Source organism: Cryptomeria japonica, chromosome 5, assembly GCF_030272615.1.
Source record: "Cryptomeria japonica chromosome 5, Sugi_1.0, whole genome shotgun sequence".
NCBI lineage: Eukaryota > Viridiplantae > Streptophyta > Pinopsida > Cupressales > Cupressaceae > Cryptomeria > Cryptomeria japonica.
In genome coordinates, this window is record NC_081409.1 from 658,132,590 (window position 1) to 658,159,393 (window position 26,804).

Consider the following 26,804-nt stretch of genomic DNA (forward strand, 5'->3'; position numbering starts at 1 on the left):
TTGGCTAGCCTTGGGGAAGACTGGTAGTGGCATGACGGGAGCATCTATTAGGCTATCCTGTGCTCTTTTGTGGATATCCTTGGTTCCAGAGAATGGTGTTTTGAAGCAATGGATGGATTTGTTGTGCATTACAATTGGTCGGCGGTGGACAATGCTGTATTGGAACTGGATGCAAAGAGTTTGAATCAGCCCCTTTGTGCCTACTTTGAAGGTATAAATATTGTGAAGGAGAAAGATAATGATGCTGATGGTGCTTGTGATCTAGGCCCTTATTCTGGAGGAAACAGAAAGCTCGCAATGACAAAACTGTGGATGATTCTTGGCATGCATTTCAAAATGGGGTCATCAACAATGATTTTTCTGCCCTTAAGTCAATCGGTCTCTAAGGCCAATGTTGCGATAGTATTGGACTTGCGATATAGGCCGACATTTTTGTATAAAAAGCTAGCTCAATGAAGAATGTAAATGGGCACATGTTGTGTTAGGGTGGATAATGGAAAAACAATCCAATAGATAGTATGGTATGTAATCTTTTTTCTTCAAGCTATTTTCATAAAGATAAAAAAAACAAAAAAATTATTTGAATTGATATTTCTTGATATTTTTTTAGATAAATGTATTTAAGATATCTATATTAATTCTTAAATTTTAATTATCTTAATTTAATTTAGTTTAATGTATTTAAGATATTTATACTAGTTCTTTTTATTTTAATTATCTTAATTTGATTTAATTTAAGTTATTTTTTTCAATTTTTATATTCTTAAATTTTTAAATTTTGATTAACTTTAATATTGTTTAATTTAATTTATTTAAGTTATTTAACTAATGCAGAGAGACATTTTACAATGTGAGCAAGGGGTGAAGTGAAATGGTGTGAATGTGTTAAAATATTAATATTATTTTAACTTTTATCTTTTATTACAATTTAGGATCAAAATATTAATATTAATTATAAACTTAATATTTTCAAAATAAACATCATATAAAATGAAATATACCCTCGTCAAAATTATAAGTTTTAGATAGATATATAAATACAAAATAAAAACAAAGATATTTTTAAAAAATTCTACCATTTCATAGTTATAATATTCTTTTTAAAATATATATTTTATAATTTTATTTTTTTTATGATTATTTTAACAATGATAAGAAGTTTTAAATTTAAATATAAAAAAGTAGATGTCAATTATTGAATTAAAAATTTGTATCAAGAAAAAATAAACAATATAGGTCCAATATAATTTAATGTGAAATATAATAATTTTAAGGTAAAAAAAATAATTTCAATTGATAGTTCTAGATATTTCTTTAGACAAATGTATTTAAGATATCTATACTAGTTTTATTAATGCCAATGAGAGGCATTGAGTGGAATAGAATATCACATTAAATTCTTTTAATTTTTATTTAAGACATTTTGACTTAAGAAAATTGTATGAATAAACTACGTGAAAAATAATGGAAGATATTTATGTTGAACCATCAAAACACACACATATACTAGGCTTAAGATACTTTAAGGGGCAAGTTCCATGAGGGGAGCTTAAGCTCTATTTTTAAGAAAGAGGCGGTCACATAAACTAGACTTAAGATACATTAAGACAAGGGTTCCATGAAGGGAGCTTAAACTCTTTTTTTAAGGAAGGGGCAGTCCCATGAATAAAATAAATAAATAGAAGCCCCTACTTTAGGCATGCAAATTTGTTAGGGTGAAAAAAGGGTGGGACTAGAAATTGCCCATATTATCTGCTACTTGTCAAACATGTAAATTTAATTTTTATTAAAAACTAATTTTGAAAGGAAATAAATTATTTTTACTTATTTTTTATAATTTAAAAACACTACAAAATTTATGAAACCACCAGCATTAAATTTTTTCAAAAAAAATCTCACCACCTCCAACTCTATTTTTAGGAAACCCCTCCATAGACACATTGATTTTCCCGTTCGTGGAGGATGGTCACAGTTCCGTCCAAATAGTGATCCCAAAAACATTCCAATTCAAATTATTTGCCCGCGTGAGACTTTCGTGAGCATCTAAAGACCTGATCAAAGGCTCTCTACGAGCATACTCTCGGCCAGTGCAAAAATGGTAGCTCTGGAACAGGACATCCATCAAAGCATAATGGAAGGACAAAGATGATGAGATAAACAATCGAATGCTCTTATCGACAAGTATGCAAAATGTGGAGGCATAGACAAGGCATGTGAACTGTTTAACCAAACGCGTCGAAGGAGAATTTGATCTCATGGAATGCTGCGATTGCAGGATATGCCCGTAATGAGTTTGTTGAGAAGGATTTAGAAACGTTAAGCCAACTGTGACAGGCAGGCGTAAAACTGTAATCCACAGCCTTTGCCAGCGTCTCCCAACCTGTGCCAAAGTGGAAGCATTAGAATCGGGTATGGACATCCATTGCAAGGATTTCGTGACATTTTGTAGTTGTAACTCCTTGGTATTTATGTATGCGAAATGTATAAGCATTGACAAAGCACGTGAACTGTTTGATAGAACGTCATTGTTGCAGGTTATGAAAAATGTGGAAGAATAAACAAGACACACGAACTGTTTGACAGAATGCCTCAAAGAGAATTGTTCTCTTGATTTGAGGATTTTAACAAAATGGATTTATTGAAAAAGCTTTAGAAGCTTCTGGCCAAATGCAATTGGTAGGCGTAAATTCGAACTCTACAACCTTTCCCAACATACTCCCAGCCCGTGTCGTCGAATGGAAGCTTTGGAATGTTAGAAATAGGGGAGGAAATAGACACAAAAACAGAGCATGAAGAAAACAGAGCAGCATAAGGAAGACAAATTTTATTTATCAAACCATATTTTCTATTTATCTATTCATTCCCACATCAAAATGACTACAAAATGTCTCTATTAAAGGAGGTCTTAGATGTTTCTAGAATGGCAGGAGGTAGCTGGAAACTTCCAGAATTTTTGCATATAAAATAATATTTTAAGACTATAGATGGTACGGTGGACAGGTTGGAGTAGATGTTGAAAACAAATCTAAATCTGCTAATTCTGTAAACACTTGTGCATACGAAGCATGTGGATGGGGTAGGTGAGATTAGACTTCAACACTCCCCCTTAATCTCAACTACCAATATTCTATCCATTCTTTTGTTCTTTCTTGCTTTCTTCAACTATCTTCCTTTTTTGTTTGTAACCTCTTCTTTGGTTTTCTTGCTAACTTGTTGTTGCTACAGCTGCTGCAATTTTCAGCATTCACAATGTCTTCTCTTTAATTGATATCCTCCTCTGATTTTCTGATTTCTTTCATCAACTTCTCTTTCTTTCTTGTGCTCCAGTTTTCTTCAACTGTTGTTGTAGTCTCTGAATCTCTTTGGTTTGAAGTCTTCAAAATATCACACAATTAGTAGTTGCCTTGCTAGACAATGGTTTCTTTTGGCTGAAAACATTTTTAATCCCTTTTGGACATTCAAAGCTTTCATTACTTCTATTGTTCTTCACATATGAACATTTGTACAATCTTTTGAACATACTTGTGAGCTTTTGCCAACTAAGTCCATAGGTCCATCCACAATCCATTTTTATACAACCTGGTATTGATTCTTTCTTCCAACACATTTTTTCAGAATGATTTCTCAAACCACAAATTTTACATGGATGCAAGTCCCAACACATTTCTTTTGTGTGTCCTTCTCTATTGCAATGAGAACACCTAATACAATGCCTTTTATGGGCTGTTTTTCTTGAACTAGTAGCATCATTTTCTTTTCCTGTGACATATCCAAGACCTTCATACTTTGGCCTCATTATAGGCTCAATAGGCTCTCTAATTCCTTGTTCTTGTTTTCCCAATCCTTGACCTTTATAACCCATTTTCTTCATGATTTTTAAACCAATATTCTTATCATCACAACTAACATAATTTGCAAACACATTCTCATTTTCTTTCTTGCATTCTTTATCACAAACAGTTTCAACTAAATCACTTTCACCAAATGATGAACACAAATCTTTTGTGTCACATGAAGCATTACTAACTAGTGGTTTTAACTTCAAACATTCATTCTCTTGTTTCAGATTTAAAATTTCCTTTTTTTGTAAACTGTTTTCTTCTTCTAACCTTTTTGACATTTCTTCCAAATCATCAAACTTCCTTTTGACATCATCAAATAACTGTAATTTCTCTTCTAATTCCTTATTTTTATCTTTAACTTTAGTCAATTCTTTTTCAAGATTATAATTTTCATCTAACAGTTCACATTTTTCCATTTGCTTCTCTTTTAAAAGCATTATCATTTCTGAAATTTTCTTTTTACATTCCTTCAATTCTTTTTCCAAATCATTTGTTTTCTCTTTCTTTATTCTGTCCACTTTACCCATTGAAACAAAAAAAAAATTTAAACTTACCTTGTTTAGACACTTGTATTTCTGTACTGTGAATTTCCTATTTTTATGCTTGATTGTGAACTATTTCTTTAAACAAAACAACTTCTGCATCTCACAAATCTTGGCTTTGACTCCATGTTTTCAAACAACAAATTGACAGGTGCAACATTTGTACAACTTCTCTCTCATCAATGATGTCTTTCATCTCTTAGGCTTTTCACGAACTTGGCTTCAATCAATTTCCTTTTACTAGTGAGCTCTTAAGCTTCGACACCTTCCTGTAAAATCTTCTTGAGATCAGCAACACTTCCTTCTTCCTTGGTGAAATTTTTCTCAGAAATGCTATGATGCTAGACACTTCACTCAAGCAATTTTCCTCTACACTATTGGTTGTTGCATTTTGTCTATTGGGGCAACTTACTCTTTGCCACAGTCAAACTGAATGATTTCCTTCCAAGACTTAGAACACTCCTAATAGATTTTGCATTCTTCACAAATCATTTACAAATGCAAACCACCAAAAGACTAAATGACACTCAAGCTTGGTCGTTCACAAAAACAACACTACCCAATAGAGCTTGGGTTCTACACTAGACAATCCATTCCAGTTGCAATTTAACATAGCAAGGCAATACACAAGGAGTTGACAAAACATAACTCTGCTCACTGGCTGCAAAGAAGCATCATGACACAGAGAAACAGAGCAATGCGCTAGCTGCAAACTGGAGTGCTCATAGAGAAATACATTTAACAAAGCAAAGACAAAATGGAGTAGAAAAAAAACACTTTCTACTCTTGACCTTCGGCTCTGATACCACTGATGGAAATAAGGGAGGAAATAGACACAAAAACAGAGCATGAAGAAAACAGAGCAGCATAAGGAAGACAAATTTTATTTATCAAACCATATTTTCTATTCATCTATTCATTCCCACATCAAAATGATTACAAAATGCCTCTATTAAAGGAAGTCTTAAATGTTTCTAGAATGGGTAGGAGGTAGTTGGAAACTTCCAGAAATTTTGCATATAAAATAATTTTTTAAGACTATAGATGGTATGGTGGACAGGTTGGAGTAGAAGTTGAAAACAAATCTAAATCTACTAATTCTGTAAACACTTGTGCATACAGAGCATGTGGATGGGGTAGGTGAGATTAGACTCCAACATGGAACAAGGTATGGATATCCATCAAAGCATAAAGGATAGAGGGATTTTGTGATAGGTAGTTGCAACTGTTATGGTAGAATTGTTTGCAAAATTAGTCTATATTGCTGTGATATGTTTTGTGTGTGGATTTTCAGTAGTTATGATATGTAATGTAACTGTAGGGTCGTATACAATTGTAAATTAAGTTGTTTTTTTCCTTAAGCAGTTATTGTAAATCTCTATCTGTAGATCTTTGTTCTTAATGGAAGTTTAGAATAAATCTGTTTAATCTTTTTTCATAGTTAATTTTTAAGTTTACTTATTTTAAAATGTGGAAGATATTCTAGGAATAAATCTATTTGATCTTCCCCATAGTTAATTTTTAATTTTACTGGTTTCAAAATGGGCAAGATATTTTAGGTGGAATAATTCTATTTAAACTTCTTCTCACTGTTAATTTTAAATTTTACTTATTTAAAAATGGGGAAGATATTTTTGTACAATTTACATAGTTTTAATGGATATCATACATATATAAGGTATTTGAGTTGTAGATCTCATTGACAATAATATGATTTATGTTGATGGTGTGAATGATGGTCAAATTGTTTGATTGCTAATAAAACAAAATTGAAAAAGTCATGAAAATATGATTGCATCGCATATAGAATCTAATAATATTGAACAATAAATGGGTGTTCAAGCTTCCTACTAATTCTATGTGTGTGCAAAAGAATAAAAATCCTATGAATATAAAACATGCTTGTTCTTCTTCCAACACTTATACAAATAGATTTATCTTTATTATTCATAAAATGTCAGCTCCTTATGTACCTTCAATTAATTCATTTTATGAGGAGAACCTAAATCATAATTATTATTGTTCACTTTATGGTCATTAATGTGGAGGTATTCACATTGATCAAGGCAGTTAGTATAACATATGCATAGAAGAATTTGACATAATGGAAACTTAGCACTAAATAATTATGTGCATTTAGGTGTTGTTCTAAACATAACCAATGGCATATTTATGGAAACTTAAGGGAGCATTGTCCTTCTTCTAGACACTTTGAAAGCTATATTGGACACTATCAAGGACATTTGTTATGACTATAAGAATAAAGAACTATGCATATTTAGGTGTTTCTCTAAACATAACCAATGGCATTGTTATAGACACTTAAGGGAGTATCATCTTTCCTATAGACACTTTGAAGGCTATGTTGGACACTATCAAAGACATTTGTTATGGCTATAAGAATGAAGAACATTGATTTGTTTCAAAAGCCTTTCCCAATAACAATGAATCTATGAAAAGAACCAATAAAAGTTGCAAAACAAAGAGTAGTTGAAACCCTCTCCATTGCCTCCTCATGCTCCTAATTACAAAACCTAACTTTAACTATTATTCTCTACCAATAAAGCAGAAAAATAAATAAATTATTCTTTCCTATATTATTAGTATCAATAAACATAGAACTATAGATTTCATCATCATATTTCACCTATCTTATCCTTTGTTTCATAAACTTAATGACTTAAATTATAATTTCCATATCAACAGATTCCCTGATTCAAAATCTTGTGCCAAGGCATCCAATAACAGATGCTCTCTCTATACAATTAAAAGCCAAAGTCCCATGCAGGCAAATAATCTGAATCAGAACATTAATGACATTACTATTTGAATGAGAATGACAACAATCTTCCAATAGAATCCCCGAACAAAAAAATCAATAAATTGAAGGTGCATACCAGCCACTTAAATGGTGAATGTTTAATGTGTGTTGGTTAAGGGGAGGTTCCCAGCCCACACAACAGGCATATGGTAGGAAAAACAACACGTCGTGGGATTTCATTCTAATTTTTATGTTGTTAGCATTGATGACAGACCTGTTCCAGTTTAATAGATTCATATTGAGAAGTTTCAATTACAAAGTTTTCCCATCAATCATGACTTTTAGGGTATTTAAGTCTGATTTTTATTTTGTTTGTATAGTTATTATGTTTTTCATTGACTAGTTACACTGCTACGATTCCAACTTTAACATTTTGCAAGTTACATTGTGTTGGGTCTCAAATCAATAGATTGGATAGGTTCTAAGGAAATGCCAACTCTTATGCTCAAACCCTCCAATTGACTTGGCCAACTTATAGAGTGAACCTATTTGGTTACTAACTCTCTCACTTTAGGCTCTGCAGGACCTAGGCGGGTATACCTACTCACTAGTTATTTTCAATGACTAGTGCCTTTTATAGCAGATTAAGTATCTTGATCTGACTTCCTCCTATCTCAGAATGGCATAAGTTCCTAGGATGGAGATATAGCAGATGAGTTCAAGATTGTTGTTGTATAAACTATTCAATCTTTGTGCTTGAAATTTATATGTATACACTATTGCTAATTTTACTCTATATTTCCTATTCAGCTACTCCTATTACTTTTAAAGTGAAATGTGAACTGATATGGTAATGAGTTGTATTTTATAGATGACCAGTACCTCCTTTGTTGTTTGGGCTACAAAGTATTTATATTTCTTCAAGACTTATTGTGTAAACTTATGAGACAGTTTTTAAACCCACCCCTTTTGGTAAGTCTATCAGTTATTGTTTCTTATGAGCTCTATTTTGATATTTATATTGTAAACCGCATGAATGAATTTAACCCTAACTTTAAGAGACCATCCAAGGAAGAATTACAAGGAACAATTACAATTCACAAGTAAATATTTTTTATCCAAATCTACAATATGAAACATGAAATTTCACTGGAAGAACACAAATAACCTTATCTCCTTTAGACAATATCACAAGCAACTGCCTGCAGAAAATGAGGTAATCTACAGCACATATGCAAAAGAAAAACAACTGATTGTATTTATGTATTTGTCAAAATGGTACAATGGTAAGCCTAAGGCTATAATGTATCTCTATTTTTCTTTTTTTTTAAATATTACAAAAGTTCCCTCATTTATATGAGAGTGTACAATTTCACCAAAAGGTGTGACTGTTTAGTATGTAACTACTAACTAGTGCTTTTGTTAACAAACTGAAAGATAAGCAAATTTAACATCCCCACATGTTCTATGTATTTGTCATCTTTGTACATTACAATATCACTGTTCATTCTCCTCATGTCGGTTTCTATCAGAAAATAATTAGAGAGAATGTGATTCACATAAGGTGACAAATCTTTGTCTCAATCCAATCCTACCACTACTCGATCTTTGTCATTAATGAACTCTTGTTTCCACTACTCCAGCGACACTAGTTCACCATCATTGTAAAAAGAGGGCACCCTAGGGGTATTCCCATTGTCCAATCTTTGAAGCTCTTTTCTCAATCGATTTGTAAACTCATCATGTGACTTCAGGTAAGTCTCGGCTTCAACCCTCTCACCAGGAGTCATTAAACTGTCATCACTCATCATCTCCTGCAACCACGATCTAAGCCTTTCATGCTCCCTCAAAGCTTTGGTTGTCCTAGTGTATGTCTTCCAATAGTTCTCTGCAACTAGCATCACACTTTTGAATCTGTGCTCAATGATTTCATGAACAAACCTATCCATCTTCTACTACATCTTTTCTATTTGCCAAGATGACTTTTCTACCTTGGTTCTCCAATATATTGCATCTGTTCAAGCATCCATAGCATCTTGGTCAATACCATATGACATCCCTGTTTCACTGGTGCATGTCTCAATCTGTAGTAATCTTGCATGCGGTCTTTGCTTCTCTTCATCAACCTTTTCATATAGGCTCTTGTATGTAGAGTTCTCTCTGACAAGAAACTCTATTTGATCCTGATTCAGCTTGGCCACATCCAAGTTTAATTTGGCAGTGATTCTAGGATCAGTCTTTCCAACTTGTTGTATCATCAAATGTCCAAAAGCTTCTTCTGTGTCAACCAGTCTGGGTCTCTTATCTTTAGGATAGATAGCCTATTGTAGAAGAGCTTTTTGATTTGGATCATATCCTAATCCCCTAAAGGGTTTATCAATTTCATCTGGCATCATTTGCTTATTTGGATCTTGTTTTTTGAGAAAGTCATCAAATAATAGGGTTGACTTCATATCCCATCCAGAATACAATAGCATGCCAGCCTCCTTAAGCAATTGTCTCCCTTTCTCAGGTGTCATTTCCTTCATCATAAGATCCATTTCCTCTTGTAGCTTTTGGACCTGCTACTCTTCATTGCTATCTTTCATGACATTTCTGATCTGCAATCCTTTATGTTGATATAGGAATGTGGTGAACTCTTTGGAGGCAATGAAGTCACTATCAGCAATGAAGTCCTCATGTTTCAGGAATCTAACATCAACAACTTCTCGAACATTGAACTATCCTGTTGCCAAATCCATATGTGTGTCCCCTTCATAACTAGGAGGGTAGTCTTCTCTAGGAGTAAATGGAATAACACCAGATGTAGAAGTAGGGGACATATGAGCTAAAGGCTCTATACTTCTAATGGTATCAATATACTCCCCAAAGACATGAGGTGGAACTCCTTCAAGTATTTCCAATTAATGCTCCATAATTTTGTCGGCCAACTCCAAAGGGTCCTCAATCTTTTGCAATACATTTTCATCCATTTTACCCCTGAAAAGTTTCCATTTGTAGGCTTGCATCACCTTCTCAAATTTTACTCTTTTTGACCTGGCCTCTTCTCTATCAATGTTCTTAATGAGATCATCTAGTAGATATGACTTATGTTCTCCAACCTTTAGCTTCTGTGATGATCGGGTTGTCCTTAGATATCCCTCAGGATCAAAATTTGGCCTTGGGTCCCCCATTGCCATGCCATAATAATCCAGCTTTGTCTGCAACAAGCCAAAACTTTTGGAACTCTTCACAATAATATCTAAAAAGACTAACAATCCAAGCACAATTGGTTGTTTCCCATAGTTTGTCAGATGCTTTGCACTCACAATTGACAATTGCCTCACAATTTCCAAGCAAGCCACTCTGTTAGGCATTGTAAGTGGTAATAGATATGGTCTTTCTTTGAACCCATACACCCTTATTTGTGTGCAATCTGAAAAACAATACTAGTCTCCCCAATTATGGTCAATTGAGGAATCATCACCAGAATCCTTAGGCCTCAAGAATCTCTGAATCTCTGGTGCAAGGGCATGGTCACATGGACAACCCAACAATCTATACAATGTTTTAACAAAGAACTCCTCAAAGTGCCAATACTGATTATTAGCATATCTCTGGTCCCATGAGGAAACCCATAATTGAATCGGTTTTCTCACTCCAACCTTGTCATAAGCTCTGACACACAATTCTTCTGGCCACAATCCTTCATCTTTGCCAACATATAGCAGCATATGCATAAGAAGGGAATAATGCTTAAAGTGCACATTGATCACATCCCCTTTCAACTTCTCCAACCCATGATTCAAGGCTTCAACTAGGTAAGCAGTAAAATCAAAGAAGCGGGGGTCTCTAGACTGCAAATCAGCACAAATAACCATGGCTGCAATATCCTTTAAAGGATGGGCTTTTATCCCTAGAACCTGAGCAACACAGTAATAGGTGTATTTGAAGTAAGGGTGGAATGAGTTGACATCATACAAGGCCTTGTCATCCTAGCCTAATGGCACTAAAGACCCTACATTTCTAGGCCTGTGTATGGGGAGCCTCCATGTTTTGTAAATGTGTTCTAGGTTAAAGTATTCAATTATTAATTTCTTGAGGTCAATTGGTTCCTCAAACCCCCAATCTAACTCAAACACGGTGTCGATAACCTCCCTTGTAATTGAAAGAATTGACTTACACATAGGTTATATATGGTTCTGGTTTTAGGGTCATAGTTGCTTGCTATGGCTTTCATGAGTTCTACGTTTACAAAGACATTAGCCACAACCAGTTTGCCTAGGTTTAATTGCCATAAATTATTTATAGGTTGAGGGGCAACTCTTTTGTTGTATCCATATACGAACAAATCATATCCCCTTAACCCGGTCCATATGTCTCCAAGATCCTCAAATCGATCCTCCAGACCTTCCTCATCTGCCTTAATCTTCTTAGACCTTAAATTGGATGATAGCCATTGGTCAATCAAATCTTGGGCCAAGGAACGCCCTTCCTTCTTCTGTCTTTTGGGTTTTTCCTCTGTGGTAAGAGGTTGCTTTCCCTTTCTAGTTTTACTAGCCTTAGATGATGATTCCATTTGAATTTATAAAGGGGCTCTGTGTATGGACAACTTACTTGAAATCTATGAGCCTTCTCTGTGAATTTGCTTGATTTCTACTTCTGGTTCATTGTCTATGAATTCCTCAACACTGTGTCCTTCGTTATCAATTCATCACTTATGGTGAATTAAGCAGCTAGTAATGGCAATTCAACAACGGTCACTTAGATACACGTTTAAATTAAATGGTGATGTGACCTCCTCGGGATCTGATTTTGATCTTCGTGGCAATCAATAATCACTTCGATGAAAACATGTCTTTCGATCACCAGTTTTTCAGTCCATCGATCCCTTTGTTTCCATCGAAAATGCTTTTGCTTTGAATATCATGTCGATTAATTATTTTCTCCTTTTATCGAAATGTTGTATTCGATGAGAACGTCTACCTTTTCATCGATACATATCCTATGTCAATCGGGTTCCATGTTGAAGAAACTTTAGGCTTCGATAACTCCCTCTATCTTTCCATCGAAACACATTTTCTATCGATATCATTATACTCTCTCGATGGATGAGTATATCATTTCATCGAAGCCCTTCTTTCTTCAATGACTTGCTTTCATCATCATCTCTCGTCGATGAACTCATTAATAATTTCTTCAATAAAATTCCATCGGTGAAACAACACATATTGGTAACTTATCTTTTGGTCTCCTCAAAACCCATATCCTATCGATATCCTTTATCGATGTAACTTCCTTTTGTTTGATCGACATTACTCTTTCGATAAGACTGTTGTTATCGGTGAGTCTTCTATGTGTTAATCCGATAGCATTATTTCCTCGAAAGCTTTTTCCCGTCAATGAGACCATCTCCGCTTTCTTCGATATCCTTTGTCGAATGGAATCATTGCTTTTGGTGAGTCCCTTTTCAAGCTCATCGGTATTCCTTTTTCTTCGACAACCCTTTTATATCGATGAGACATCAATGGGTCTCATCGATACCATTTGAATTTGGATTTTTCGATAGGATGCCATCACACTTGTTCGACAACTTATAGGGTACTTTACTCTAGAAGGAAAATGATGATTTTTTCTTCTAAAAATGGAGGATTTTATGATTTAATTTCACAAGTCAAGAGGATTTATTTAATTTAGATTTGGTGCTCAACACATTGCATAATATTGGACTCGTAACATCTAAACAGTACCAAAAAAATAAATGAGGGAACATTCCACCACTCAGAATAGTCAAAATAGGTGACATTGAAACTGAGTCATCAAACACATGGTAGGGAATGCAACCTATCAGGGATATTTCATTATTAATTTTATTTTTATTTTTGTTGATGTTGATTACAGATGTATTCAAATTTTCATTATAATTTTGTTATCAAAATTCAATTGTGTAGTTTTCAATCAAATTCATTGACATGTAATTTATAAATAGTGATTCACAGTAAACCAACTCTCGTAATATCATTATTGTTATATTTTGCCAAGATCTAGGACTCAATGAAAAATACAATAGAGAGACAAAATATTGATAGGAATAAACTGTATTCGATCAAGATGAAAATATTGCTCAACTGGATCATCAATCCTTACATACAATGAATATGAGCCTGCTTATATAGGCAAGGCTATATGGATATGTGAGCACACAAACATGACATGTGACTCAATAAGAAACTAGGGTAGGTAGGAAATAGGTGTGGGTAGGTAGGAGAAACAATATAATATTCCACATGAGGTGGATCGCCCACTGAATGTGGAGTGTAACAACAAGATCGCACCATAAAAGGTGGAAATTCTCCTACACACACTATCCCAGTGTGGCACAAACACCCAAGTGTCTCATACCCAAACTACTATGAAATGCATTTCCTAAGTAAACTTAATTAAGGTGTAATAATATCCAAGATGAATAATTATTTACACCAACACCCCCCCTTAAGTGCAACTTAGGGGAATGCACTTAAGTCTACAATGCAACTAAGCAATGCAAGATGGGTCTTGGCTACGAGGCCATGTTAGGTACCCATGTACAAATGCAAATGCATGAAAACCAATGCAAGAAAATCTCTCACAAAGTGGAGAAAGAGAGAAAAACCCAATGGGAAAAAACCCTCCCCCAAAAGAGAGATGAAAACTAGATACAAAGAACTCTCATAGAAGTATGTGAAGAACAAAACCCCATGTGAGGAAAAAGTCCCCCCCATATGAGAGAAGAAGAAGAGAGACAAGGAATCCCCCTCTCAATCTAAAATCTGCACCAATGATAGAAGCTCGAAGATGAATGAAGAAACTACTCCATGAACGTCGAACCATGTTCCTCCCCTTAGGAAGAAACAAAACCAAAGGTGGATCCAAAAAGTCTCCCCAACCATGAAAGGAAGATGGAGAAAAAATACTCATGATGAAAGGAATCTCTGAAAACTGCTCAAGTGTCCCCATGTCGATGTTGAAAGGTACCCCCTCCAAAGGTGGTAAACTGTGCCACACTACTAAAGAAGGCACTCCAAGATCTAGTGGAGATGAATGTAGAACAATATCCAGAGACTCATATGTCTCCTCAAAAGATAAAGAGACCTCCTCCAAGTGTTGTACAAAAGTAGCCACAACCATGTCAACCTCTAAAGAGTGATCATGTAGAGAATGCACAAGAGGGTCAGAGTTATCCCTCACAACAATCAAAGAAGGATCATCTTCATCAAAGAGAAGATGAATGTCATGAATGGACATCTCCCAAATCTGTAATGTAGGACTCCACAAACAAACCTGCAATGTTTGTCAAGTAGGCATCCCAATCAACTGAAGCTAGAAGACATGAAATATCTTGCTGCACTGAATCATAAGAAGGCAAAATTGTCGCACTAGTTGCATCATTAGGTGCAATAGGTGGTGTGATATCAATAGAAGGAGATGAAATGCAAGGCTCAAGAACGGGGTCACATGTGAGAATCCCCAAGTTCAAATGCCCAAAGTTCTCCTCAAAATCTGAATCATCAACATAGGTAGAATCAACCTCATCAATAAGACCAAAATCTGAAAAAGAGTACAACTGAGATGAATGATCAACCACCCCAGTCGCAATGATAGCTCCACTCTCCAAGTCTCTAATGATAACTGAATCAGGTGTGAACTCCACAGTTTTCTTAATTGCCCCATGTGTGATTTGATAGATGGAAAGAAGATTATTTGTCAAGTGGGGTACACACAACATATCATTGAAGGAGTTATCCCCAATGACAATAGATCCTTTCCCAATCGCATCCATGTATGTATGATTGTCCAGTAAAATCTGTGGCATGTGGCAAGGCTCAAATGTAGAAAACATAGACTGCAAAGATGCCATATGATGAGAAACCCCTGAATCTAAAAGCCATCTCTCTGAATCATGAGTTGTAGTAGCACAAAGAGCTTGTCCCTTTCCTTTATTTGTCCCAAAAGAGTGATCCTTTCCTTTATCCTTGGAAGAAGAAGCCAATGCAGACATTCTAGAAGGTAGGTTGATTCTATTTTTCTGAAGAAGATTCTTCAACTCATCAATATCCTTCTTATAACAATGATGTTCATCATGTCCTAACTTCTTGCAATATCCACAAAAAAGATTATCTTTATATGATTTCCTCTTAGGTGAGAATGGTGAATCACCTTGTTGTGGAGAGGAAGATTGTGCTCCATCTTGTTGTGGTTTAGATTTAGGTTGCTTTTGATTCTTGCCTTTTCCTTGATTACTTTGATTCCCTTTGTTAGCCACCAAAGCTTGTGACTTTGAAGATTTGAGAATCCCCATCGTGGTCAACTTAGATTGCTCAAGTATCAACATCTTCGTGAATGAATCAAATAAGGGAGAAGTGTATGAGGAACCTTGAGCTAACCTATGGGTGTGAAAGCTAGATACAAAGGCTACATACTCTGAAGGAAGCTTGTCCAACAAGTTATAAACCAATTGAGCATCTTCTTTGTCAATTCCACAATCCTTTAGCTTTGCTCTTAGCTCAGTTGCTTTTGTGACATAATCTTGGATTGTATCAAAATCCTTGGGATCCAAAGTTGTGAGTTCACTATCAAGCTTGTAGCCCTTAATCTCATCAACTTGACCATACAATTTCTTAAAAGTATCCCAAGCCTCTTTAATTGTTGTACACTTGTCAATGTGAAAAATGAGGTCATCTGATACATATTTTTTAAGAGTTCCAAGTGCCATAGCATTCTTAGTAAGCCATTCAATTTGAGCATTAGGATCAGCCTTAGGATCAGGTGGTGTTGTAATAGTTTGATTTACATAATGAATGAGTCCTTTTTCCATTAGTTTACTCCATGCCTTAATTTTCCATGATGCGTAATTATGAGGAGTTAAAAGTGGAAATTTAGGAGAACCCATAGCACTAAAATGAAAAAACACAAGATAGAGAGAGGTACAATCACACAAGACACCCCCCCAAAATACTCAATCAAGAAACCCCCCCAAAATGGTGATTTTGACACTTTATACTTAGTGCATATACAATGGGCCACTTGCAAAACAAGGCAAAGTGGACTTCTAATTTCAATTTACAACTTCTCAAAATGAGATCTAAGAGACTTTAACAAATACTGCTAGTTATCTAAACTGAGATCCAAGCGAAATGCAAGCACCAAATATGCCAAAAATGGTCAAATACTGAAAGTACAAATTTTACTTAAAATTACTACAAGCAGATGGCAGATTATGAAAGTAGATGAAAAAATATGCACTTTCAAAAAAAACAACACCTAAAAAGGAGGTCGTATGACCCCAAACGAAGCCTCTGAAGTTGCAAAATAGGGGATTAGACAGGTACAATCATGAAGATCCACAAATTCTGAAAAATCCGTCCATCAAAATCAGAAAATTCTTCAACCACTGTGAAGAGCACAAAATTATAGCCCATTTCAAAAAAAATTGCACTGAAAAATGAGCTTCTGAGCCTGAGATATCACCATTTGAAAATCGTTAATCATACTGAAAATGCAAATGAAGAGGGGGTAGAAGCAAAATTTCTTTCTTCCGCCAATTTTAGTAGAATTATCACCAAAAATAGATTCTTCCAAATCAAAAGGCTGCTCAGAAATAATACGTGGGCCTTTTAAAAATCTTCAAATAAATGTTGTGTCGCGGGAGATGCCAGACTACACGGGCAGTGGCACAGAGGTCTGGGCGCTGGGAGGTAGGTACAACACAGGTCATGGGATGAGACCACATCAGAAGGCAGCGAGAGTTCATGGGCTAGGGTCATCGAGAGTGGAGGAAACCGTTGGAGGGGTCACAACAGGTACACCGAATAGCGGATGATGCAGACCGTCAGTGGGAAATCCGGAGCAGGCATAGAGACCGGGGAGTATGGATGGCAGGGCCGTAAAAAAACTATAGACCTATAGTTAACTCTGCATAATAGTACGTACAGATCGAGGTTGGGGGTTACGACACCCTCCTCAAATACAATATTTTTTTATTTTTATTTTTTTCGTTGGAAATTATTTGTTTTCAATTTTTTTTTCCAAAAATGATTTTACAAAAAAAAAATTTGAAATCCATACAATAATAGCTAAATGGGGAAAAAAAAATTTCTCACCAAAATAGGCCAACTTTATAGTTGAAATTCATGGAAACGGCCTCTCGGATTCAACTGTGATGTCCAAATCGCTGTATGATGCCCCCAAAAAATGAAGATCCCCAAATCCAAAAAATTGAAGCCTCCAAAATGTCTCCAAAAGACTAATCATTGAAGCCCTCTAGGCTCTGATACCATGTGAGATTTTGCCAAGATCTAGGACTCAATGCAAAATACAATAGAAAGACAAAATATTGATAGGAATAAACTGTATTCTATCAAGATGAAAATATTGATCAACTGGATCATCAATCATTACATACAATGAATATAAGCTTGCTTATATAGGCAAGGCTATATGGATATGTGAGCACACAAACATGACATGTGGCTCAATAAGAAACTAGGGTAGGTAGGAAATAGGTGTGGGTAGGTAGGAGAAACAATATAATATTCCACATGAGGTGGATTGCCCACTGAATGTGGAGTGTAACAACAAGATCACACCATAAAAGGTGGAAATTTTCCTACACACACTATCCCAATGTGGCACAAACACCCAAGTGTCTCATACCCAAACTACTATGAAATGCATTTGCATTTCCTAAGTAAACTTAATTAAGGTGTAATAATATCCAAGATGAATAATTATTTACACCAACAATTATTAAATATTGATGAAAGTAATCAATATTTCTAGATTTTCATTTTAATATTACTATCAAAATTCAACTGTGATCCATGATTAATGAATAGTGATTTATACAAATCCATCCCTATAATTTCATTACCAAATACTGTGAAACTAATTAGATAGTTGTGAAAATAATCAACGTTGAGAACCACAGCTTTTATTTTTTTATAAGCTTTCATGGTCATGCCCAGAACGTACAAGCTACGATTCCAAATTTGACATTTTGGAAGTTATACTGCATAAGATGGGGTTTGTAACATATAAACAAATATGAACAGTGCATAAACAAATGAATGAGGGAAAACATTCCAGGCTGATTTCTAAGAGAATCCCAAGGCTGAAAACGATATGCAGATCGCTTACAACACAAAGTTTCAGCATATACTCTGTGTTTCCCTCTTATTAGACATCGCTATATTGTCCATTGTTACGGGAGCGATCAGTACGTGCAATCATGACAACTATACAAGTTTTAAATTTGAGATAAATTTGGAGGTGGTTCTGAATGATCTTGTGAACCATACATCAACCTCAAATGGTTTCAACACCTCTGTCTCCAGCCAAAATCCAGACAATGCTTATGGACTTTTGCAATGTAGGGGAGCCACAACGGACGAGGAATGTGTCAGCTGCTCAAAAGATGCAATCTCCACCGCTCCTCAGGTTTGTGGAAATGCCACTGGAAGTAGATTTTGGCTGGAGACGTGCTTCTTATGCTACGAGATTTTTAACTTTGTCGGAAAACTGAAATCCGGTGGGAAGTCTGCTTACAGTCCAGTGAAGGTTAAGGGTGACCCTGATGGGTTTAGTGAGAGTTTTGTTAAATTCAATTTCAATCTAAGTAGATATCTTTAAATTAAGGGAGGGCAAGATTCTAATCTCATTTTTTTTTATTCTGTAAGTTAAATATATCTAAATGTTTTGTGTTTTAAACATTCAATTTGATATCTTATATAGAAAAAATCATGAAATACTTTAAAATATAGCATTAAGATATTAGGGCTGACTTACAATTATGTAATGTTTAATAGAACTCTTGCATCACTAAGCCCACAAACATACAACCATTAAATTTTTAGACCTAGACACCTAACTTAAACTAAGTTATATAAAATGTTTTTATACTCATAAGCTCATAATTAAAGTATGTCAAATGTACTTGGGGTTTCACATTCAAAGGTTTGGTCTTTGAGTCATTTTATCAAAGTTGCACTTCGTATTATATTTTTAGGCATCAAACATTATAAGTCTATGCCTTGTGAGGACTGTGAACACATGTTGTAAACCATAGGAAGGTGTTGTCAAGTAGGTTTTTGTCCATTATTGGATGTCTCCATTGCAAGTTGTAACCATTCAAGGGATCCTTTGAGCTTAGATACCAGATTTCTCTTGTCGCATTTTCTAGCATAGTGTATTTATAATTAGAGATACGTGGTATCCTTTTAATAGATTTCAAAGGCTTTATGATGGCAAAACTTTCCTTGCATGTGGCTTGTCATTATTTTGAGATGTATATTAAGTAGGTTTAGTTGTGACATGATGTCTTTATTCTTTCTATTTGCATTTGTATGTACAACTCAATATCTTTCGTATCATTACAAGTGTGTTTCTTTTCCCTTCACGATTTTTGACTCTATTTCCTAAAGAAATAGGATTTCTCTTGATTGGTGAGAAGTCTAGAATCAATTTTCAATGAAAGGTTCTCTCAAGCTCTTATCATTTATATATAGTTTTGAGTCTTAGATGTTGTCTTTCTTGAACATGGATATGTAAAACCAAGTGGAGTCAATTATTGGGAAGCAATAATATCAAAGGTGCAGGTACAACAAAGATTTATTCCACACTTCCATGAAAAATAAAATTTACAATCATTGTTTAAGAAAAAAAATCACAATATATGGTTGTATAAGACCTTGCTATTACATTAAAATTTAATTTACAACAAATTATTTAACCGCACAAAACATATTACAATAGTACAGGCTAATTTTGCAAACATTTCTATCAGTACGATTGCAACTACCTTTCAGAAAATCCCTCTATCCTTTGTCTTGATGGATGTCCATACCTTGTTCCAAACCTACCATTTTCGCACTTGATAGGTGTATGCTTATAGAGAACCTTTGATCTGATCGTTGGACGCTCCCTTTATACAATCAAAAGCCAAAGTCTTACATGGGCAAATAATTTGAATTAGATTGTTAAGGAATTGATTATGTAACCATAAAAATAATCAGATATATAAGAGACACATCTTCTGATGTAATTCTATATACATATATTTTTAACGATTTATATGATTCCATAGCCACTTCCAAACGTTAATGATATCATGTTTGGACAAGAATGACTGAACAAGAAGCTTAATAAATTGGAAGTCCACACCAACCACGTAAACAGGCGATGCTTAATGTCTTCTGGGAAAGCCCAACTCCAACCCAAGGTAGGCATATGGTAGGAATAACAAAACGTTCTGGATATTTCATTCTTTTTTTTATGTCCGGTCAAATAGATACATATTGGGAAAGTTTCAACGAAGGTACTTTATTGGAAGTTTCAATTACAAAGTTTTCCAGAGAATCACGACTATTAAGGTATTTGAGTCTGATTTCTATTTTGTACGCGTCGAGGACAGACTTGTTCCAGTCAAACAGATCAATTTTCTACAAAAAATCAAACTTTTTTAGAAGTTTGTATTATAAAGTATTCCCATCCGCGTTCATGGTTATCTCCTCCATAATTAATATCTCCTCCATTTACTTGACTACTTGACTTTGATTTCTATTTTGTACGCGTCGAGGACAGACTTGTTCCAGTCAAACAGATCAATTTTCTACAAAAAATCAAACTTTTTTAGAAGTTTGTATTATAAAGTATTCCCATCCGCGTTCATGGTTATGCCCACAACGTACAAGCTACGATTGGCCACAATAAACAAACGTAAACTGTATATAATAAAAACGACGAGGGAAAACATTCAAGGGGGATTTCTAAGAGAATCCCAAGGCTAAAAACAACATGCCGATCGCCCACAATACAATGTTTCAGCAAATGCTCCTCGTTTTCCTGTTATTGGGCATCGCTATGTTGTTCATTGTTGCGGGAGCGATCATTACCTGCAATCCTGACAACTATACAAGTTTTAAATTCGGGAAGAATTTGGAGATGGTTCTGGATGATCTTGTGAACCATACATCATCCTCAAATGGTTTCAACACCTCTGTCTCTGGCCAAAATCCAGACAAAGTTTATGGACTTCTGCAATGTATAGGGGACACAACGGAGGAGGAATGTCTGAGCTGCTCAAAACAAGCAATCTCCACCGCTCGCGAGCTTTGTGGAAATGCCACTGGAAGTAAATTATGTCTGGACAAGTGCTTCTTACGCTACAAGAATTTTAGCTTCGTCGGAAAACTGAATACCGATGAGAAGCCTTTTTCCAATCCAGTGAAGATTAAGGATGACCCTGATGGGTTTAGTGTGGCAGTTCAGGCACTTTTCAGAAATCTGACAGATGACGCCCTTCGATCTCCTATTCGATATGCTTCTGGACAAACAAGCGCTCCTTCATTTAACCAGATATTCGGTATTCTTCAGTGCTGGAGAGATATAACTTCTGTTGAAGACTGCAACACATGCTTAAAACTTGCAATTCATTCGATGTTAGGGGCAACGGATAATGGAACTCATGAAGGAGGTCAGGGTTGCTTGGGAAGTTGTGTTGCTCATTATAAAATTAGACCATTCTTTACTCCTGCGCCTCCTCCGCCTTCCCTCCAAATGCCATCTCAACAACCGATTCAGCAGCCACTTATAACACCCAGTAATATGCATATCGATATTCTCTTAAAAGCTAATTTTACTTATCTTGCTATAGTGGGCAATGCGATTGACTAGTATTTTTTTTTTTTCAATTTTTAGTTGGAGTTTTGTTAAATTCGAATTCAATCTAAGTAGATATTTTTAAATTAAGAAATCGTACAATTCTAATCTTATTTCTTTAAGTTAAATATATCTAGTGTTTAAACGCTCAAATTGATCTTTCATACAGAAAAATCTTCAAGCAAAAAATATTTAGTTTTGGGTATTGTGAGCGGCTTGCTCATGATTCTACTGTTATGTCTATTTGCAATCCGGAGAAAATTGAAGTCCGCCTTAGTATTAAGGAAATCAGCTACCGCAAGGAAAGGTATTTTTCATCTATAAAATTTGATTTGATTTGTTTAGTTATATTTTTATTCACAAAATTTTATTTATATTTGTATATACATAATTTCTTGCTTGCTGAATTTCTTAATCTAGTTACAGAATTTTTTCTCCTATCAGAAAATGTTAACTTATCGTCACTGTGCATGGCTTATCTAGTGGATATAGATATAGAGGTAAACTCAATGATTGAGCGTGAAACAATCTTCAACTTGGAAAATATCAAGGCTGCAACTGAGAATTTCCATGATGATAACAAGCTTGGAGAGGGAGGATTTGGTCCAGTCTATAAGGTAAAATAACACTAACTGATCATATTTTCTTGTTTTGAACAGCAATATTTGTTAGAATAAAATATAGTAAAAAATAATTTCTCTTAAATTGTATAAGAAGAAATTTTTAAAAAATTACAATCTTTTGATAAAACATGTTTGATAACCCTTTTTACAGTTTTATAATTAGCATGTATTATAAGATTGTTAAAAAAACATTGTAATTGAAAATGATTATATGCAAGTTGAATAAAAATAATTCTGTGAGAAAGAGAACATGCTCAAAATTGCTATAGCAATGATTTTTAATTGACTTGCACACAGACATTATATTATTTTCCTTTGATTTTGATCTGTTAATTTTTTTAAAATATTTGTTCAAATACTGATATATTATCTAAAAAAATTCTCTAAGAATTGTCTAGTCTACCAGGCTAACAAGTTTGAAGCTGTACTTTCTTTTATGTCAGGGCACAATGTCAAATGGAGTACAAATAGCAGTGAAGAAACTTTCTGTACAATCATTGCAAGGGAAAGAAGAGTTTCTAAATGAAGTTAAGCTGATTGCAAAAATTCAACATCGTAATCTTGTTAATCTACTTGGATATTGCGTAGAGGGATTAGAACGCTTGCTGGTTTACGAGTTCTTATCAAATAATAGCCTTGACAAAATACTCTTTCGTGAGTTTACAACAACTAAGTTTAAAATGAGTCCTCTAATGCTTGTTTTTCCATAGGCTAACGAAGTTAAATTCACATTTAAAGTATTTATTTTTATTAAAAGCATTTTATTTGCATGCATGGTTGTAGATCCACAGAGAAGTAAAGAGCTTGGCTGGCACAAGCGTTTAAACATTATACTTGGAATAGCTCGTGGGCTTCTATACTTGCATGAAGATTCTCAGTTGCCCATCATTCATCGAGACATTAAAGCAAGTAATATTTTGCTTGATGAGAAAATGGAGCCAAAGATATCAGATTTTGGCTTAGCTAGACTATTTAGTCGAGATGAGACTCATATTAACACGTTGAGGGTTGCAGGAACATTGTAAGAATCTAATAAGTTTACTACCCCTATTTGTTCCCTATTTGTTTTCTCTTTGGAAGTTTTTTTTAAAATTATTATATTCACCGTAATATTTTTTATATCTGGAAGATTGTTTTTTAAGGTGTATTTTGATCTAATGATTATTCCTAATTATGCAGTGGGTATATGGCACCAGAGTATGCTCTAGGAGGTCAACTATCAATTAAAGCTGATGTTTATAGTTTCGGTGTTGTCATTTTAGAAATTATATGTGGAATAAAGAACAATGATATTAGATTGTCCTCTGAATTCCAAAGCCTACTAGAATGGGTAAGATTAAGAAAAAAAGACATGTGAATTTAGTTTGTTTCTCAAAGTTGCATATCTTTTGAAAACATGTATGCATTATTGTTATGCAGGTATGGAGATCTTATAGGGAAGGAAATACTACTAATGTGATTGATAAAGATATAATAGAAAGTTTCTCTAGAGACCAAGTTTCAAGATGCATTCATGTGGGTCTTCTGTGTACACAAGCAGATGCTTCACTTCGTCCAGGAATGTCCAATGCATATGCAATGCTTTCAAATCGTTTTGTGGGTGACTTACCAGATCCGACAAGGCCTGCCTATCTAAGTGTTACACAAAGAAATACCCCATTAATTATATCAACATCTACATCTACATCTAAATCTACATCTACATCTACATCTACGTCTACATCAACACCTACAAGGATAGTCTCTCCTACTTCATCTGCAACTCATTTGGTATACCCATCTATCAATGATACATCGATATCAAATTTGGGTCCTAGATAATCCTAGTTGGCTTTTCTAATGTATAAAAATAGCTATGATGTTTGTGTATTCAACATCTCACATATAGACCAAAATATCTGTGATAATTCAGTACATTTTTATTTCATGGTTATAAAGAAAAGATATCTATTATAATAGTTTAAGGATGACCATAATGTTAACATTTATCCTTTATTATATAAAGTTTAATAAAAATTATTCATTAAAAAAATCTTATATAATTGAAAGTAATGGTTAAAAATTTTTATTTGTGAAAGCTAGACATTAAAATAAGTAGGGATAAGTTTGACATACATGTTGCTTATAAAAATAAATGTTTAGATTATTATATAATGAGGAATCGTGTCCTCTACCATTACATATGCTTATAATTTTTAATTCATGCCAAGACATAATACTATTGCATTCATTGAATTCTATTTTTCCATTTGTTTTTTATTAGATTAGTAGGGTTTGAAGGGCCCTAGACCCCATACAAAGAAGGGCTGACTAGAACACAACAGAAGAACAATAGATCGAAAAGATGGGTTTTCACAAGGACCCAAAACATAAATTAATTATTTGGAAAGGCAGACTAAGGATGGCAAACAAACCATCCACTATAGAACTCCCCAGGCAAAGTGGAGAAGGGGAGGAATTTTTCCAAGGATCCCCCAAACCTTAACAAAGGGATTTGAACTAGCACCCTGAACCAACCAACTACAACTAGTCTGAAAATCCTAGTAACCCAACAAATCCTCCCAAGCCAAACTCCTTTCCACCTCAATAAGAAAGGAGCCCTTCAAAAAATGGATAAAGGAGAAGATGAAGGATCAAAAGGCGAACCAAATAGGACACATCCTGCAACTGTCAAGTGAAAACCATGTAGATCAACCTCCATTCTCCCTACACAAGCAAATCCCCACCTCAATAGGAGATGTCCCCACCTCAATAAGGAAAAGTAGAAAGAGAAACATAAGCAAAATATGTCATTCCCACACCAATGGAACCATCAAAGACCCCACCTCAATAGGGGTTGACTTCACCTCCATAGAAGTCATGCAAGAAGGAACCTAGCAAGGAGAAACAGTCAGAGCTAACTAAACCTGAAGAAAAATTATCTCTAACAAAAAACAAGCCATAGCTAGAAAGGGCCCTTTAAAACTACAAGCAACCCTCTGGCTAACCGAAAGAGTAGAGTGAACAAACCAACCAGCTTTAAGAACCAAAATACAAAAACTCGAAACATCACAATCTTTAACACAAAAAGAACTACAAAAGGTGGACACCATGGAGCACTCCTTAGTAGCAACAGAGAGAGACATCTCTCCACCAACGTAGGCTAGATCCCAAATAAAACCTCCCACACAACATTAGCATGAGGAGAAAAATTTGTTGGAGAAAACATAACCACCACCTCTAGTATAACCCATGAGTCTACCACACATACAATAAATAATGACTCAGCCAAAGGGGCACAACAACAACCCCCATCCAAATCTAGCATACCCAATGAATACGCTGAGACACAGCTAAAATAGACAGAGAAAAGAAGAGTAGGGACATGTTGAGAACACCACCCTCAACCATAAGCCAAAGGCCACCAATGCCAAGATGCAAGGAAAGAGCTCTGGCAAATCTGCAACTCCGCCAAGCCCTAAAAGCCATAGAGGAACAACAGTAGAGGGGTCCCAACACCCAACTTGTGAAGAGAACAAGGTGCCAAATCCCAATATGAACCCTTCCACTACCATTCCAGCACACACCCAAAAGGGATCTCCACATCCATGAGGATTTCTACCCAGCATTGATAATAGGGCATAAAAACTCCTTCCACACCCTCCCACCAACATCCACATAGGAAACAAAAGATACAAACCCACCACTAATCAAGGCCCAAGGAACAAGTCACGAAGCCCAAAACACAAGACGAACAAACCCTTGAATCCCTGACTCAACATATAGCAAGCAATAAGGGGAAACACAATGATAAATCCATGAGATAGATAAGGCTTTCACCCCAAGCAAGCTCACAAACCCAACCTCCCAAAGGCCCCAGCCATCATCCTTATATTCCTCACCTTCCATCAACATCCTCTCCTACACACCTAGAAACCCTAGTTCTCCTCACTTTGTCCCTCATCTTATTTTTGAAAGTTTATTTTTCTATTTTTTTAATAAATCATTAAATAGAATAAAATAAGTTGTAAAAGAATTCTAATATCTATGTTTAATTTTTATTTTAAATGACTTTAAAATATCATTTTTTTTCTATTGATTTAAGTAATTCAAAATTAAAATTATATACTTCAACTCATTTAATACAAAATGTAAAATCAAAATGGATGCTTGATGATAAAAACATGAGTTGTCATTTCATATTTTGTACTAGTCAATGCATGTAATAATGATAGATTGCAACAATTTGTAAAGGCATTCATAAATATAGTGACAAGCTAGCAAAATGTTGTATGGTTGATTTTAATATTTTTCAAGCTTTAATGATTTGTGTACTTTAGGTGGTGGGGGGAAAATGAGCTCCAGTTCATGTGAGTGGCCCCCA

At 34.9% G+C, this 26,804-nt stretch overlaps 2 protein-coding genes across 2 annotated transcripts; both read left to right on the forward strand.

Annotated features, from left to right (window-relative positions):
- The first annotated feature begins 20,954 nt into the window (after positions 1 to 20,954).
- Positions 20,955 to 21,833, forward strand: LOC131876038 (cysteine-rich repeat secretory protein 55-like). The gene has a single exon (XM_059220805.1). It carries the CDS (start codon positions 20,955 to 20,957, stop codon positions 21,831 to 21,833), a length of 879 nt encoding a protein of 292 aa, XP_059076788.1.
- Positions 21,834 to 21,949: 116 nt separating this feature from the next.
- On the forward strand, positions 21,950 to 24,323 carry LOC131855846 (cysteine-rich receptor-like protein kinase 43). Its single transcript, XM_059220244.1, has 6 exons — positions 21,950 to 22,125; positions 22,302 to 22,435; positions 22,885 to 23,095; positions 23,225 to 23,462; positions 23,621 to 23,771; positions 23,861 to 24,323. The coding sequence occupies exons 1-6, from the start codon at positions 22,041 to 22,043 to the stop codon at positions 24,260 to 24,262; spliced, it is 1,221 nt and encodes a 406-aa protein (XP_059076227.1). The 5' UTR covers positions 21,950 to 22,040; the 3' UTR covers positions 24,263 to 24,323.
- The last annotated feature ends 2,481 nt before the right edge of the window (positions 24,324 to 26,804 follow it).